At 42.9% G+C, this 17,835-nt stretch overlaps 2 protein-coding genes across 9 annotated transcripts in view; one reads left to right on the forward strand and one right to left on the reverse strand.

The window, feature by feature from the left end:
- Positions 1-17,835, reverse strand: part of CTNNBIP1 (catenin beta interacting protein 1) — a 668,528-nt gene that overhangs the window by 506,347 nt on the left and 144,346 nt on the right. The window lies entirely within an intron of this gene.
- KIF1B (kinesin family member 1B) overlaps positions 1-17,835 on the forward strand; it is a 178,384-nt gene that overhangs the window by 126,869 nt on the left and 33,680 nt on the right. For all 8 annotated transcript variants that reach the window (XM_050787676.1, XM_050787730.1, XM_050787702.1 and 5 more), the window contains 10 exons: positions 648-766; positions 2,789-2,874; positions 3,206-3,335; positions 3,503-3,665; positions 5,924-6,014; positions 8,498-8,616; positions 9,945-10,000; positions 13,211-13,319; positions 15,135-15,201; positions 15,985-16,069. In XM_050787676.1, the coding sequence (XP_050643633.1) occupies positions 648-766; positions 2,789-2,874; positions 3,206-3,335; positions 3,503-3,665; positions 5,924-6,014; positions 8,498-8,616; positions 9,945-10,000; positions 13,211-13,319; positions 15,135-15,201; positions 15,985-16,069 (1,025 nt within the window). The remainder of the gene's footprint in view (positions 1-647; positions 767-2,788; positions 2,875-3,205; positions 3,336-3,502; positions 3,666-5,923; positions 6,015-8,497; positions 8,617-9,944; positions 10,001-13,210; positions 13,320-15,134; positions 15,202-15,984; positions 16,070-17,835) is intronic.

A 17,835-nucleotide genomic window follows, 5' to 3' on the forward strand; every position in this document is an offset into this window, starting at 1 on the left:
GGTGGCTCACGCCTGTAATCCCAGCACTTTGGGAGGCTGAGGTGGGCGGATCACAAGGTCAGGAGATTGAGACCAGCCTGGCCTACATGGTGAAACCCCATCTCTACTAAAAATACAAAAATTAGCTGGGCATGGTGGTGTGTGCCTGTAATCTCAGCTACTCGGGAGGCTGAGGCAGGAGAATCACTTGAACCAGGGAGTTGGAGGTTGCAGAGAGCCGAGATCATGCCACTGTACTATATAGCCTGGCCACAGAGTGAGACTCTGTCTCAAAAAAAAAAAAAAAAAAAATAGGTTAAGCTCTTGAATGGGCTCCTCTAACCTGCCCCCAGCAGCATTCATAGAGCAGTATCTTGAAAGTCTGCTTCCAGGTGTGACTCTTCTCCCTACAGTAGTTAAGTTTTAGAGCGTGATTTGGTGTGTGTTGGTCTTCGTCAATAGTTCTGCCAAGCATTTGCTTGTTCACAAGCATTTGCTTGTGCTGAAAAGGCAGCTGGAGGCAAATCTGAGAGGATAGGACTGAGAAGGGGTCTTAAGACAAGGCCAGAAGTCAGCTCACAGTTGCAGGAAGATGTTCTCAGTGAACCTGAAAGCAGTTTCTCTTTCCATGGATGCTCTGACATTTGTCTTCTGGTTTCTGTCTCTAGAGCATTTGTTTACCTGAGCAATCTGCTGTATCCTGTGCCCCTGATCCACAGGGTGGCCATCGTCAGTGAGAAAGGTGAAGTGCGGGGATTTCTGCGTGTGGCTGTACAGGCCATTGCAGGTAGGTGACCCTCTTCTGAAATGAGAGCTGTGAGTTCTTTGTCTAGAGACAAAGCAGGCCAGTTCCGCGTGGGTCACGCTTATATTACACAGACAAACTGTGGAGAGTTTGTATGTGTAATATACATACACATACTTTGGAGAAAGCGTTTATTGCTCCTTTCTAGCAATTGTTCCCAAGTATCACAAATAGATCCTGCTTAGTCCAGACTACTGCTATTTTGCAATAATGGGGTAAAGAGATTTTCTTAAACATGTTAAAGAGCAGCTCTTGCATTAACTATATAAAAGTCACTGGCCTTTTTTTTTTAAATTTTCAAGACAGGGTCTCACTTTGTCATCCAGGCTGGAGTGCAGTGGTGCAATCATATCTCACTGCATCTTTTACCTCCAGGCTGAGCCATCCTCCCACCTCAGCCACCTAAATAGCTGGGACTACAGATGCACACCATCTCCCAGCTAATTTTTAAGTTTTTTATTGAGTTAGGGTTTCATTATGTTGCCCAGCATAGTCTCGAACCCCTGAGCTCAAGCGATCTTCCTGCCCTGGCCTCCCAAAATGCTGGGATTACAGGTGTGGGCCATTGCACCCGACCAGTCATTGGCCTTTTGTTTTGTTTTGTTTTGAGACGGAGTCTCACTCTATTGCCCAGGCTGGAGCGCAGTGGCACAATGTCAACTCACTGCAATCTCCGCCTCCTGGATTCAAGCAATTCTCATGCCTCAGCCTCCCTAGTAACTGGGATTACAGGCACCTATCACCATACCCAGGTAATTTTTGTATTTTTAGTAAAGATGAGGTTTCACCATTTTGGCCAGGCTAGTCTCAAACTCCTGACCTCAGATGATCCACCCACCTTGGCCTCCCAAAGTGCTGGGATTACAGGCATGAGCCACTGTTCCCAGCCTGGCCTAAATAATGTATCTTAACTGCTTCATTATTAACAAAGGATTGTTAGGCCTTTGACTTGCTTAGTTTTTTTTTTTCTCAGAGTACTTATAATAGACATTTGTTTGGCTGCTGTTTTGTAATGCACGGGTCAAGCTAATACAAGCTGTTTATGGTGGCTTGTGCCTGTAGTCCCAGCTATTTGGGAGGCTGAGGTAGGATTGCTTGAGCCCAGGAGTTTGAGGCCAACTGGCGCAACATAGTGAGACGCCATTTCTTAAAAAACAATTGAAAAAAAAAAAGATTTTGGTATTTTCCATTCTTCCATGATCCAGCCTATGTTCTGAGGAAAGAATGTGGTCATTTTCTGTAATCTTTCTGTCTTAATTGCCAAATGCTGTGCTGTGTCCAGTGACCTTTCAGCCTTTCCCCCATGGAAACTTGTGACATAATCACCAGTATTGAGTATATGGAAGTCTCCTCCACACGTACAATATAATATTTTCAAATACTTGTTGGGTATTATTGACTATTATCTTGCCAGCATGGAGACAGTCAGTATTTCTAGGTGTGACATTTGAACAATCTCAAGAATAAAACAGAATCTTTTTTTTTTTTTGAGACGGAGTCTCGCTCTATCGCCTAGGCTGGAGTGCAGTGGCGGGATCTCGGCTCATTGCAACCTCCGCCTCCCGGGTTCAAGGGTTTCTCCTGCCTCAGCCTCCTGAGTAGCTGGGATTACAGACGTGTGCCAGCACGCCCGGCTAATTTTTGTATTTTTAGTAGAGACAGGGTTTCACCATATTGGTCAGGCTGGTCTCAAACTCCTGATCTCATGATCTACCCGCCTCAGTCCCCCAAAGTGCTGAGATTACAGGCGTGAGCCACCACGCCCAGTCTAGAACCAATTCTTTATTGACTAGTCTCATTTCTTTATTGACTAGTCTCATTTGAGCTGAAGAAGTTGATCAATCTACATGAATAGAGTGCGAAGCAGCCCATGCCGTGTTACTACTTTGGTATCATTCTCTTATGCCAAAGGACTTGAGTTTATAATCCAGCAAGAGCCTTTTCCCTTCCTCCCGCTGTGTAGTCTCACTCAATTCTTCCTAATTTTTTTTTTTTCTGCTTTAGCGGATGAAGAAGCTCCTGATTATGGCTCTGGAATTCGACAGTCAGGAACGGCTAAAATATCTTTTGATAATGAATACTTTAATCAGGTGAGAACCCGTCAGGAAGAAGGAAAACCTTGTGGAAAGAAAAAGAATGTTCAGCGTTGGAGACCAGTTCTCCTGTGAAACTGAAAAACACAGGGCGCTGGTTGTCACAGAGTAGTTCAATAGAATATGGGACATGTCTAACAATTATGAAGGTAAAAGTGTATAGACTCAACATTCATATTTTATTCATTGCCTTTCCTCAGACAGCCCTCGGTCCGTATAATTTTCCAGTCACTATTATTTTTTGGGCAGATAAACAGAAGTAAGGCAACTGGAGAAAAATATGTTTTTATACTACTTTACCATGTACCTGCCCCTGCCTTTTTTTCAGAGTGACTTTTCGTCTGTTGCAATGACTCGTTCTGGTCTGTCCTTGGAGGAGTTGAGGATTGTGGAAGGACAGGGTCAGAGTTCTGAGGTCATCACTCCTCCAGAAGAAATCAATCGGATGAATGACTTGGGTATGTAGACAGGGTTTACTATGCTTGGGGACATTTTCGACAAAGGGAAAATATTGACCGTTATCAAGGGACGTAGTGGCCTTCGTCAACTAGGAATGGAAAGAATGCCCAACTCCCTCCTCTTTGCATTATTTGAACCATCTGTGTCTTCATTTGACCCTCTTTAGATTTGAAGTCAAGCACTTTGCTGGATGGTAAGATGGTAATGGAAGGGTTTTCTGAAGAGATTGGCAACCACCTGAAACTGGGCAGTGCCTTCACTTTCCGAGTAACAGTGTTGCAGGCCAGTGGAATCCTCCCAGAGTATGCAGATATCTTCTGTCAGTTCAAGTAAGCTGCCCCTTTGCTCTGCCTCCTAGCTAGCTGCTAACCGAGGTGACATCTCTTGTGCACTGTAGAGTGCTTTACGTGTGTGAGGGATTAACATTCTTGAGACAAAGACTAACCAGTCTCTGAAGGAAAATGCTTTCATCACTCCTATGGGAGTGAGAACCAGAAACCTGTCCTGGAATGCAACAGGGTTCCCTGGCAGGAGGAGCATGCCGCGCACCCTGCTGCAGGGCTCTGCTGTGAGTGGTCCCCCTTTACCAGGAATGTAGGGTCTGATCACATAAGCCTGTTGATGAGTCTTTCTAGTTCTCTTCATGTTGAAATGTCTTATTAGTAAATCTGAAAGCAGTGGCTTATCTGGCCACCAATTATGCCTGTTTAATACTCGGGAAAAGGAAAATTTAAACAATGTAAAGAAGGATAAATTCTACATCAACTGAAAAAAGCTAGTATGTGGAGAAGATGTGACACTTGTCATTTGTCATCCACATCGGACTTGCTGTTTCCCGCGGCCCTCTCAAACCCTGTGCTCTAGGTGCTTTCTTCTCAAGACTGCCCCAGGAAAACACTTTTTTGTGAATCTTCAGTTTTAATACCTCCAAACTTCAATGTGTCTTTTCAGTACTTGGGAAGGGCCACAGTACAAGAGACTGAAGTCTGACCCCTCCGTACCTACAGCCTTCAGTTTGCTACTGGTGCCACCAAGAGGCTGCTTTGGGTTCTGCCATCCCTCTCCCCTCAGAGTGTGCCTTGGCCTTCCCATCGGTCCTAGTGCAGTTTATAAAGCTTTTGTACAGGTTTTATCACAGAAAATTGAGTTAAATGTGATCTGAATTAAATGTGATTACTATATAGTAGGCCACTAATATTATTTGCTACAACTCATAATTGTTGAAGTATTACCCATCGAGAATTGATTTCACCTATTTAATGTGTTTTCACTCATACCCTCAAACTGAAGGCAGGATAGTATTGACCAGATGAATCTGTTTTTTGGAACTGTTGCTATTCTAATCAGGCATGTTTTTCATGGAAAACATCTATTTGGTTAACTGATGTCTGAAGTGACAATAGTGAGTTGACCTTTGTCCTGCAGTCTCCTAAAAAGAGCAGCATCTCCACCTGGTGTTAGCTCTGGGGGAAAGGGCATGTTGCTTGTGTTGAAAGCAGCCTCAAAGGCATCCGTGTTTTTACAGTGGCTCCTCTGGCCTGTGCCGGGAAGGTATGGCTGCAGAGCACTGTGAATGAGTTCACCTTTCACCAGGGAACCCCAAGAATGCTGCAGTGCCAGCAATACAGGAATCAGGGATTTGGAACACTTGGCACAAACATGCCAGTGTTCTCAGACTGGTGAACTAATTTGGAAGACAACAAGTTCATACTACTGGTCTCTCCCCCGAACTGAAAATATTTTCTTTTTCTCCACTTTTTCTTGATGGAAGGGGTGTCCTTCTGATGGATTTTTCTATCTGGCAGTAAATCTTTGTATTGGGTCCACTTTAACTGTGCAGTTATTTTTATTTCAGACTAATAATAGGGAGAGAAAGAGAAAAAAATAGCATCTCACTATCTGTGAAGATAACTAAATATAGCCCACTGGTTCAACAAATTTTTCCAGAGTGTCTTCTGTGTGTCGAGACCTGTGGGAAAACACTTGCTGTCTGGTGGGGGGAGAGGCATATAAATATATTATTACAGTGAAATCATTGCTATTAAGGAAAAAAACATTACTAGTAATGTGGGAACACAGAACTGTCAGGGTAAGTCAGGAAAGACTGCCTGGAAGAGGTGACATTTGAATCCACAACACTCTTAGGTAACTATGCCAGCCACAGGCTTTCGCACTAACTGTGGAAGCTTGAGTCTGCTAATTTTTTTCTGTACAAAATGACATTGTTTTTATTTTTAGTAAAAAGCTTTTACAAAGGAAGAGGAGTTAATGGAATTCACTTCTTCACTCTCTAAAGCATTCTTGCACATACATCCATTTAGCTAAGTGATCAGGGTCGGTTAATTTTTCAGTCATTTTTGAAATAAAGTCTAAAATAGGATCAGTTAATTTTTCAGTCATTTTTGAAATAAAATCTAAAATACCCTCTGCGATACGGAAAAGGTTCTTGACAAGGGAATGTAAATAACTTAAAGAATCTGCTTAAGTGGAATGCTTCTTTCTATAGGATCCACATTGGGCTCTTGAAACAGATTCTGATAAAACCATTTAATACAGTGTTCACGAGTCTTTTTATTTTTTTATGAAGCTTTCTGCATCGCCATGATGAAGCATTCTCCACGGAGCCCCTCAAAAACAATGGCAGAGGAAGTCCCCTGGGCTTTTATCATGTGCAGAATGTAAGTGGCCAGACCTTTTTGCCAAACGTATGTTTTTCTGGTACCTTGGTTTTCTTAGCCGAGGAAGGGTGATAAGAAGACGTACAAGTCACTGGCTGTGCAATGGGGGGAGTAGACAATAGAGGGCGTGACTAGAGTGGTGAGGTCATCCACAGTGGCCTGAGCAGCAAGCCTTCTTGTCTGTATTACAATGGGCCTAGTGAGTGGAATGTGGGTTGGTCTGCCAATAATATCTTCCATCAGTTTGAATGCAATGAGTTGTTTTAGTGTTTCTGTCCTAGAAAAATAAGCATGCTTAATAAGAGTTTTGTTAAAGTGAATGCATTGTCCTTTAAACCCTAAGATACTTATGTTGCTCAATTGCAAATAACATAAAAAATATCAAATACCTTCTGTAGCTAAATTAAGATTTAGAGTCTGTTTTCCTTGCAACTGATAGTATAATTAACACATTAATGCCCTTTACAACTGTATTCTTATGTGAAGTAAGAAAACAGATCCTTCCCTCTCTTACATGAAATTTCACTCAAGCTATGTTCCAGAGTCATTATCCTCATCACAATAGCTAACATTCACTGAGAGTTTATTTCGTGTTAGTCACTGTTCTGAGAGTTTTTGTGTAATTTAGTCTTTCCCTTTATACCATAGATTAAGATAATCCCTGTGTTAGCTGAGATGACTGAAGCATAGAGCAATTAAAGTCGCTCATCAGACCAGGCACAGTGGCTCACACCTGTAATCCCAGCACTCTGGGAGGGAGGCAGGTGGATCACTTGAGGTCAGGAGTTTGTGACCAACCTGGCCAACATGGTGAAATCCCATCTGAGGCACAAGAATTGCTTGAACCCAGGAGGGGGAGGTTGCAGTGAGTCGAGATCGCGCCACTGCACTCCAACCTGGGCAACAAAGCAAGACTCCATCTCAAAAAAAAAAAAAAAGTGGTAATAAAAATAAAGTTACTCAGCCGGGCGCGGTGGCTCAAGCCTGTAATCCCAGCACTTTGGGAGGCCGAGGCGGGCGGATCACAAGGTCAGGAGATCGAGACCACAGTGAAACCCCATCTCTACTAAAAATACAAAAAATTAGCCGGGCGCGGTGGCGGGCGCCTGTAGTCCTAGCTACTCAGGAGGCTGAGGCAGGAGAATGGCGTGAACCCAGGAGGTGGAGCTTGCAGTGAGCCGAGATCGCGCCACTGCACTCCAGCCTGGGCAACAGCGTGAGACTCCGTCTCAAAAAATAAATAAATAAATAAATAAATAAAGTTACTCATCAGTGTTACAAGAGGCAGAGATAGGACTTAAGCTCAGAGAAATGTAGCTCTGGCATTCAGGATCTTCACTACTACGTGAAACTGTCTCTCATTCTCTTGCTAACCATGTCTGCTCTCTAAAGTAAGAGAGGAAAGGAGAACTTCAAAGATGGAAAAAGCAAACACAAAATATGCTATCTTCTTTTTCATGTTCATATAAATATAAGCAAGCATGTATCTGATAAACTTTGATCAGCTGCTTTGCACAAGGATTGTGCCTGACAACTGGGGAATGCGGATGAATCTCAGATGCTCCCAGTGAGCTCCGAATTACGATAGGGGAAATAAAATGCATACATAAACACCAGTCATGCAAAGAGGAACATGAGAAAATATTCACTAAATGCAGTGGGAGTAGAGAAAGGGAAAGTTATTTATATGAATGGAAAACTAACTTAAAATAGTTACTTTTTGTTGGGGAGGATAGTTGGGGGAGAAAGGGGATAGGAAGCTCCTTGAAGGATGTAGTATAAGCAAGAAAAGGTGTGTCAAACTTGGCATTGTGCCTGGCACATAGGCCATAGTCAATGCATGCATGGATGTATGGAAGTGCCTTCCAGGCAGGGTTGCAGCCTGGGCCAGTCTTCGGCACAGCAGAAGAGAGAGCAGGTGAAAGGAGCAGCAGATGAGTGAGTGAGCCAGAATGGTAAGCATAGGAAGGGGAACAGGGGCCAAGATCAGTTGAGGCAAATTATGGAAGATCTTAAATACCTGAAACTTGGAAAAATTACTTTAGAATTAAAAACAACATAGGGGATTCCCTGTTTTTTGTTGCAAGAGGCCTAGCAGATTCTGGACACTCAGCAGTAGTAAAGTTGGGCCAGGCGTAGTGGCTCATGCCTCAGCACTTTGGGAGCTGAGGCAGAAGGATCAGTTCAGCGCATGAGTTAAAGACCGGTCTGGGAAACATAGTGAGATGCTGTCTCTACAAAAAATTGTTTTAAATTAGCCAAGCACGGTGGTGCATGCCTGTAGTCCTAGCTACTCCGGAGCCTGTGGCAGGAAGATTGCTTGAGCCTGGGAGGGTGAGGCTGCATGAGCCTTGTTCGTGCACTACAGAGCAAGACCTTGTCTCAAAAACAAACAAACAAACAAAATCAAAATACCTAAAGTTCTGATTGAAGCAGAAATCTGTGTTTTCTTGTAATCTTTTCCTAATCTTGCTTGGCTGTAGATTGCCGTGGAGATCACTGAATCGTTTGTGGATTACATCAAAACCAAGCCTATTGTATTTGAAGTCTTTGGGCATTATCAGCAGCACCCGCTTCATCTGCAAGGACAGGAGCTTAACAGGTTTGGACCAAATAAGCAAACATTTTTGATGGTATTGTTTTGATTTTTAGTTTCTCGATTGCTGGAAAGGAAGAAATCTTTTGAGGGATTTAGAAACTTCACCATCATCTTATAGTCACCTAGTCGCTGATTTTAGATAGAACAAATTAAATTTTGACCGGGTGATCTCAAATACCATCTTTTTGTAGGAAGAGACTTTGAATATGGTAGAAATTTGAGGTGATAGGAATATAACATGAAAATTGTTGAAAATTGTTCCTGGCTGGGCATGGTGGCTCAAGCCTGTAATCCCAGCACTTTGGGAGGCTGAGACGGGCGGATCACGAGGTCAGGAGATCGAGACCATCCTGGCTAACATGGTGAAACCCCGTCTCTACTAAAAATACAAAAAATTAGCCGGGTATGGTGGCGGACGCCTGTAGTCCCAGCTACTCGGGAGGCTGAGGCAGGAGAATGGTGCGAACCCAGGAGGCAGAGCTTGCAGTGAGCCGAGATCGTGCCACTGTACTCCAGCCTGGGCGACAGAGCAAGACTCTGTCTCAAAAAAAAAAAAAAATGTTCCTAATGCCCACAGCTTTATGAAATAGAAGCTCTAAGTACAGTCATCAAAACTGCTGAGGAAGGCAACAGTGGGCCTTTCTGGTGATGGCAGAGTGTTGGTGTTGGCAGAAGAATTTTCTTATTTCATTTATTAGCTAAGACTTAGAAGGAGACATTTTTAAAATGAGATTTAGCCTATTTCACTATCTAGGATTATCTCTATTATCTGGTATTATGCCAGAGTTGAAAATGCAAAAGTCTGCTCTCTTAAAGGGAATTAAAACATGCTATTGATATCAACATCCAGCTCTGTAGTCTTTTTCTTTCTCTTGAAAAAACGGGGTTTATTGATTTATACACTGCAAATAGTTATTACAAAAAGTTTTTTTTCTTTTAAATACATTCACACAAAGAGAAGTATAAAGCGATGGTAGTGACCAGCAAGAAGAAGAATAATTACGTTAATCTTAATGTCTGTGTGCCAGTTCTGTTTATGTTAATGTTGGAAAACTCCAACTTGGAATCCAGAACCTCAAATCTGCAAATGGAATGTCTTGAGATAGGCATGTGGAAGTCAAACAGTTTCTCTCTTTTTCCCTGCTTTTAGAAGCTATACATAAAACATTGTTTTCCTTCTGTACTGTCACAGAACTTTTACATACATTCTCACTCCTAGTTGTGAAATGCCTAAAGAGAAGGAAATTCAATTTGCAGTCCAGCACAAAGGGGAGAATTTCTAAAATAAATAACTCCTTGTAGTCTTGATCTTTGTCTTCCTTTCTTTGCAGTCCGCCTCAGCCATGCCGCCGATTCTTCCCTCCACCCATGCCTCTGTCCAAGCCAGGTGAGCACTCACTCTGCTTTTTGCATGATAATCTCTGTGTGAATACATCTCTTATTCTGAATGACTTTTTTTTTTTTTTTTTTTTTTTTTTTTTTTTTTTTTTTTTTTTTTTGAGACGGAGTCTCGCTCTGTCGCCCAGGCTGGAGTGCAGTGGCCGGATCTCAGCTCACTGCAAGCTCCGCCTCCCGGGTTCACGCCATTCTCCGGCCTCAGCCTCCCGAGTAGCTGGGACTACAGGCGCCCGCCACCTCGCCCGGCTAGTTTTTTGTATTTCTTAATAGAGACGGGGTTTCACCGTGTTAGCCAGGATGGTTTTGATCTCCTGACCTCGTGATCCGCCCGTCTCGGCCTCCCAAAGTACTGGGATTACAGGCTTGAGCCACCGCGCCCGGCCCTGAATGACTGTTCAAATAGAAGTCATGTTGGAATTTCTATCCTTCTATGTATCCACATGTATTCCTGCTCCTCTTGTATATATCTAGTAGGAACTAGAATTCCTAGTTCCTGATTTAAAATAAGAAGTAAAGGCCAGGCCCGGTGGCTGACACCTGTAATCCCAGCGCTTTGGGAGGCCGAGGTAGGTGGATCACCTGAGGTCAGGAGTTCGAGAACAGCCTGACCAACATGGTGAAACTCTCGTCTCTACTAAAAATACAAAATTAGCCGGGCATGGTGGCACACGCCTGTAATCCCAGCTACTTGGGAGGCTGAGGTAGGAGAATCGCTTGAACCAGGGAGGTGGAAGTTGCAGTGAGCTGAGATTGCACCTTTGTACTCCAGCCTGGGCAACAGGAGCGAAACTCCATCTCAAAACAATATAAAATAAAATAATAAAATAAGACAAGAAGTAAGAAACAATAGGGGGCCTTATCTACCAACTCTCTCGTCTTCTATTTGCAGATTTTGATAATCACTCTGTTCCTAAATCTTTCTGCTTTGTATGTAACTTCCCATAACTGTCAGGGGACTAGGCATTTCTTTGCGTAGTAAATTTATTCTGCATGTTCAGTGATCTTGTTTTGATTTTTCTTTATTTCTGTCCTTTTTCCTCATTGCCCATTCACCAAATTCCCACCCCACCCTGTGGTCACTCTCCACCCAATGTATTCCCCATCTTCATCTGCCTTCAGACCATGAGAGAAAGATTGAGCTGATTCGGTTTCTCGTGTCTGGCTATGTGAATGTGCATGTGTTGGACACATTTTCTGAGCACGCCAGTGTGCTTGCATCCTCCGCTATTGCCACCTTCCAGGATGAGGCTGACCCATTGCCGCCTTTTCTCTTTCTGCCAGTTCCCAGCTGCCAGAGCGAGAGGGTACCCAAACGAGATGGTTAGTAGCTGAATTAGCTCCACCTTAGATGTAGAACCAACCTCAGGCGCTTGTCCTGAAGCCTGGCTCTCTGCAAATGAAACACTGACATTTCCGTTTGCAACTTGAGCTGAATGTAGAGCTCAGCACATTTTCAAGGTCATATCACATTTTCTTCCTAGAGATTTGGGAAGCACTTTCTCTATATGTGTCTGTTTCACATCACCGTCGCAGTGGGGGAGGCCCTTGCATTTGTTTTTATGGATTCTTTGCAATAGTATTTTTAATTTTGAAGATTTTACTAGTAGGTAGTTTGTTAGAATACTTCTGGTTTTGCTTTCTGACCCCTTAGATGACTGCCAGGATCACTTACCCTATTTTCTTTCTGACTAGCATCACCAACTCATGTGAAACTCAGCTGGGCTGAATACTGGTGATAGGGTACACATGTGAATAGTGCTAAATGATTCATAAAGCCCCTTTTTATACATTATGTTAGTGGATCTTCATGATCGCTTTTCAAGATAGTAGGCTAAATATTAGGATCTACAGTTTGTAAATGAGGAGACAGACTCCCAGAGGTTAAGCAGCTTAACTAAAGTCACATAGCATCAGTACAGTTAAGAATATGGAGTTTAAATCTGGCCGGGTGTGGTGGCTCGCACCTGTAATCCCAGCACTTTGGGAGGCTGAGTCAGACAGATTGCTTGAGCTCAGGAGTTAGAGACCAGCCTGGACAACATGGCGAAACCCCATCTCTACAAAAAAAATGTAAAAATTAGCCGGGCACGGTGGTGCACGCCTTTGGTCTCAGCTACTCAGGAGGCTGATGTGGGAGGATGGTTTGAGCCCGGGGTCAGAGGTTGCAGTAAGCCGAGATCACGCCGTAAAAAAGAAAAAAAAGAATATGGAATTTAAATCTGAAGAAAATGTGTAACATAAGATCATATACAGAATCCTGTGTTTATAAATGAGACCCGTGGTACCCAACTTTGTCCTCACGTTGGTATCAGCTGGGAAACTTTACCCCTCATGGAGGAAGAACTGTGTCCTTCCCTTAGAGATTGTGATTTAATTGATCTGGGGTGTGTCCTGGAATTTAAGGTCCCCAGGTGGTCCTACGTGCAGGGAGGTTTGGGAACCACTGGGGTGGAGGATGGGTCTTTTCTCCAGGACACCAGCTTTGATTGAGCCCCTGTGACGTGTGTGGCTTTCCAAGCGTTGTCTCTCCCATGTTTTTTTTTTTTGTTTTTTTTGTTTTTTGAGACAGAGTCTCGCTCTGTCGCCCAGGCTGGAGTGTAATGGCCGGATCTCAGCTCACTGCAAGCTCTGCCTCCCGGGTTTACGCCATTCTCCTGCCTCAGCCTCTCGAGTGGCTGGAACTACAGGCGCCCACCACCTCGCCTGGCTAGTTTTTTTTTGTATTTTTTAGTAGAGACGGGGTTTCACCGTGTTAGCCAGGATGGTCTTGATCTCCTGACCTCGTGATCCGCCCGTCTCAGCCTCCCAAAGTGCTGGGATTACAGGCTTGAGCCACCGCGCCCAGCCGTCTCTCCCATGTTAGTCCCATGCTCTGCATGCCACACAATTTGAGATTCTGGAATTGGAAGGTTTCATGAGTACATTTATTCTACACAAAAGCTGTTTTCGCATCATTAGAGATAGTTTGTTGAGAAAAAAAATACTGATTTCTTCATTTTCCTTGTTCTCTGAATTTAGAGATAACTAATAACTTACAAAGTTTATATTGGTGTTTCTCTGGGTCTTTTGCATTGCAATCTTTCCTCTGACTCTTGCTGCCTTTCCCAAGTATGTCTTTAAAGACTGACATTAGAGAAGCTTATACTTTTGCTGAGTAGTCTTGGACCAGATTTTGACATACTCTAAATACTTCTAAAAGTTCCAGCCACCAAGTTAAACACGATGAGCAAAACCAGCCTTGGCCAGAGCATGAGCAAGTATGACCTCCTGGTTTGGTTTGAGATCAGTGAACTGGAGCCTACAGGAGAGTAAGTCCAACTTAATAATTTTTTAAATAAGGCAAAATGTTTCAAATTAGGAAATGCAATTTTGAATGTTCTTGTATTTGGGTTCATGAATCATTGTCGCTGTCAAATTCCAGGGATAGTTTTGTTTTTGTTTTTGTTTTAATAGAGATGCAGTCTTGTTATGTTGACCAGGTTAGTCTTGACCACTCCTGGCCTCAAGCAGTCCTCCTGCCTCGGCCTCCCAGCATTATAGGTCTCCCTATAATGCTGAGACTATAGGCATGAGCCACCATACCTGGCCGAATTCCAGTTTTGAATTGTTTTTTGGTGGTCTTGGTATTTGAATCAGATGTTTGTCAAAGAACTGACTGTTCAGCATAATAATTTACCTTCTTGTTAGCAACAGCAAAATCATGGAGACAGCAAATCTTGTTGTTTTTTGGGTTTTTTTTTTTTTTGAGATAGAGGCTTGCTCTGTTGCCCAGGCTGGAGTGTAATGGCGCGATCTCGGCTCATTGCAACCTCTGCCTCCCAGGTTCAAGCGATTTTCCTGCCTCAGCCTCTTGGGTAGCTGGGATTACAGGTGCGTGCCACCATACCCGGCTAATTTTTGTGTTTTTAGTAAAGGCAGGGTTTCACCATGTTGGCCAGGCTGGTCTCGAACTCCCTACCTCAGGTGATCCGCCCGCCTCGGCCTCCCAACGTGCTGGGATTACAGGCGTGAACCACTGCGCCTGGCGGTACCTTGTTATAAGGGTTTTATCATAGTGGGTTTTATCAGTAGTAAAGCAAAAGGAGCATATTGCATAGAATATGGTAAAGACTTAACATTACTAATGTCAAGGAGGACATAGAAGGGTGGAATCTTTTCCTAGACCAGGGTTTCTCAACCTCAGCACTATTTGGGGCTGGATAAATCTGTGTTGTGAGGGGCTGTCCTGTGCATTTAGAATATTTTGCAGCATCCCTGGCCCCTATCCATAAGATGCCAGTAGCAGCTCCACTCTATTTGTGACAACCAAAAATGTCTTCAGACATTGCCAAATATCCCCCAGAGGGAGAATCCTTAGTTGAGAACCACTGTCCTAGATCAAAATGATACCATCAGCTTTCTCTCTCGATGAGCTGAGAGTAAGTGATTAATGTAATTGTTGTATATAATCATCTCTAAAATGCTTTTGGAAAAACACAAATGAAAGAGATCTTACTCTTAGGACAGAGGCAAGGGGCTGTATCAGGTAATGTAAAGGGTAGGGGTAAATGTTATCCTAATGTTCTCCTATATGTACTTCTGAGAACCACCATCATGGTCATCATCAGGAAACACTAAGTTCCTACTACTTGTAGGATGCTGTGTTAAGTGTGATTCTGTCAATCTTATATGTAGTTGTCAGTAGTGACAGTGCTTTGAGGAATTTGACTTTTCATAGACCTATAATGTGATTACAAGTTGCATTATGAGGGAGAGGTAGTTACAGTAGTTGTTTCTACTGAATTAATTGCTTTCTGAATCTTAAAAAACTATAGTCTGAAATTATCTGTGTTTCTTATCTCCTGTCAATTGCCATTGCACTTCTACATTATTTATTGAATACTTAATATCAAGGGGCTGAATGCAACCAAAAGATATTACTGTCCTTTGAGTACTCAAGTCTAGAGAGGATTGAGACACAGATGTGTGGAAAGGATTAGTAAATGCAAATGACTGTATGATTAAATGCCAGCATGGGTGAGAAAGACATGGGATCAGAATTTATCAAAACAAAGACCACCAGGGGCGAACCCTTGCAGATGAAGTAGCACTTAGTTGTTTCTTTTGCGTTTCTGATTTTATAGGTATATCCCAGCTGTGGTTGACCATACAGCAGGCTTGCCTTGCCAGGGGACATTTTTGCTTCATCAGGTACTAATGAGGGACCAAAATAGTTTAGAATAAGAGATGGAACTCTTTCTTTTTCTCTGTTTTCATCTCTATTTCAAAGGGCGGGCGGGGCATTGTCCTGTTGTCATTTTTTTTTTCTATGTCTGTTTTTTGATATTTCTTCCTCAGACCTTGGCTTATATTTACCCTTGCTTTTATATGTATTTAGAATAGCTATTTTGAAAAATATTTTATTTCATTTAATTACTCTAATTTGTGTAGCTCCTACGTCACTTTTAATACTTTTCAGGATGTTTGGAAGCTCTGTGCTTTCACACCAAAAGTTCTTAATAGGGGTAGAGGATAAGGTTTCAGTGGACTAAAAGTCTGGTTATGAAATATAGGTCCCCTTTTGGTAAATCAAGAGTAGGTTCAGTCAGTGTTCAAAAGTACTTAAGACCCAAGTGGGCATAGGGACGAGGGATGCCATACACTTGGGACATACAATCAGGGCATGGTTGAATACTTACTATGCAAGGGGCTGGGATGCAGCCACATAATCTCCTGTGACAGATTATGGTTTTATTCTTAAAACCATAGAGAAAAAGAATGTTTAAAAAAAGAAAACCATATCAGACCTGACTGTTCCTTAGTCCCTGACACATCTCCCTTTTTTTGGAATAACAATGTGGATAGCATTTTCCCTCTTTCCACGCCTCTCCTTCCTGCTCATCCCCCATGCCATGCCATACAGCCCAGAAAACAATAGAGGAGAGGAGATAATAGATTGCTCCAGCTAAATTGCAACCCTGCTTCATTACCTAGGGCATCCAGCGAAGGATCACAGTGACCATTATCCATGAGAAGGGGAGCGAGCTCCATTGGAAGGATGTTCGTGAACTGGTGGTCGGTGAGTACATTTCATCAGCCAAGGACAGAACCAGGACTTATAGAGAATTTTTTGAGATAGGGTCTTGCTCTGTCACCCAGGCTGGAGTACAATGATGAGATCATAGCTCTCTGTAGCCTCAAACTCCTGGGCTCAAGCGATCCTCCTGCCTCAGGTTCCCGTGTAACTGGGACTACAGGTGTGAGGCACTGTGTCCTGTTAGAGATGTTATTCTTCCCTGTTTGTGGTACAGGGAATGTGTGGAAGACCATATTGGGAAACACAGACTATGGAGATGTAGAGGCCTTGAGTTTGAAACTCTGTATTCCTGTTTCTTCGCTCTATCATTAGTGATATGTTATCAAACTAACTCAGTTACCAGAGTATGGTTCTGTGATAGAGGCTGTGAGAGGGCATACAAGAAATCTCTGCTGGCTGGGTGTGGTGGCTCATGCCTGTAATTCCAGCACTTTTGGAGGCTGAGATGGGTGGATTACTTGAGCTCAGGAGTTTGAGTCTGGCCAAGGTAGCAAAATCCCATCTCTACAAAAAAATATGAAAATTAGCTGGGCATGATGGCATGCACCTGTAGTCTCAGCTACTCAGGAGGCTGAGGTGGGAGGATCGCTTAAACTTGGGAGGTGGAGGTTGTAGTGAGCTGAGATGGCACCACTGCATTCAAGCCTGGACAACAGAGTGGGACTCCGTCTTAAAAAAAAAAAGAAAAGAAAAATCTCTACTAATTGTGAGCTTGCAGTTTAGTTAGGGAGACAGCATATACATATGCAGAATGCTTTGATGAATAAATACCAAAATAAAGACAAAGGAAGATCTATGCTAAGAGAGTTAACAGTGAAAATAAGCCAGGAGGACTGAATAGATTCAAGAAAAATTAGAGGGGTTTTGTTTTTTTGTTTTCCAGACACAAGCATTTTGAGTAAGAGAGTCAGGAATATGTCTAACATGCAAATGACAAGAAACCCCATGGCCGGAGTGGATAAATTAAATTAAGGTGTATTGGCTAGAGAGTGTGAACTTTAGAATGACAGTCTGAGGCAGGAGTTTGGAACTTTTGTTGCTATGGACCTCTTTGGCAGTGGTGAAGGCTTAGAATTGTTTTCAAATGTGAAAAATAAAGTATTTAGGATTACAAAGGAAACCGATAATATTGAAATACGCTTGTTAAAACATTAAGCTCTTCTTTATTGATGCATGAAATAACAAGATTTAGCAGTTATTCTAATTACCATAATTTCAAAGTAGTGATCAATGAAAAAGATACTTTGTGGCCAGGCGCGGTGGCTCACGCCTGTAATCCCAGCACTTTGGGAGGCCGAGGTGGGCGGATCACAAGGTCAAGAGATCAAGACCATCCTGACCAACATGGTGAAACCCTGTCTCTACTAAAAATACAAAAATTAGCTGGCCATGGTGGCGCGCACCTGTCGTCCTGGGTACTCGGGAGGCTGAGACAGGAGAATCATTTGAACCTGGGAGGCAGAGGTTGCAGTGAGCCAAGATTGTACCACTGTACTCCAGCCTGGCAACAGTGTGAGACTCTGTCTATAAATAAATAAATAGATAGATAGATAGACAGATATTTTGCACATGGAAACATCTGTGGTTTCTACTGGGGACAGAGTCATGGGTACTGGCCAATTCTGTGGTTTATTGCATTCCTTTGTGATTGAAGGAGATGCCAATTTTTAGTTAAAGGTTTGTGAAAATAAAGATGTAATTTTTTCCCCATCCAAGCTCAAGGACCCTCTGAATTCTGTCCACAGAGT

This window comes from Macaca thibetana, chromosome 1, assembly GCF_024542745.1.
Source record: "Macaca thibetana thibetana isolate TM-01 chromosome 1, ASM2454274v1, whole genome shotgun sequence".
Taxonomy (NCBI): Eukaryota; Metazoa; Chordata; class Mammalia; order Primates; family Cercopithecidae; genus Macaca; species Macaca thibetana.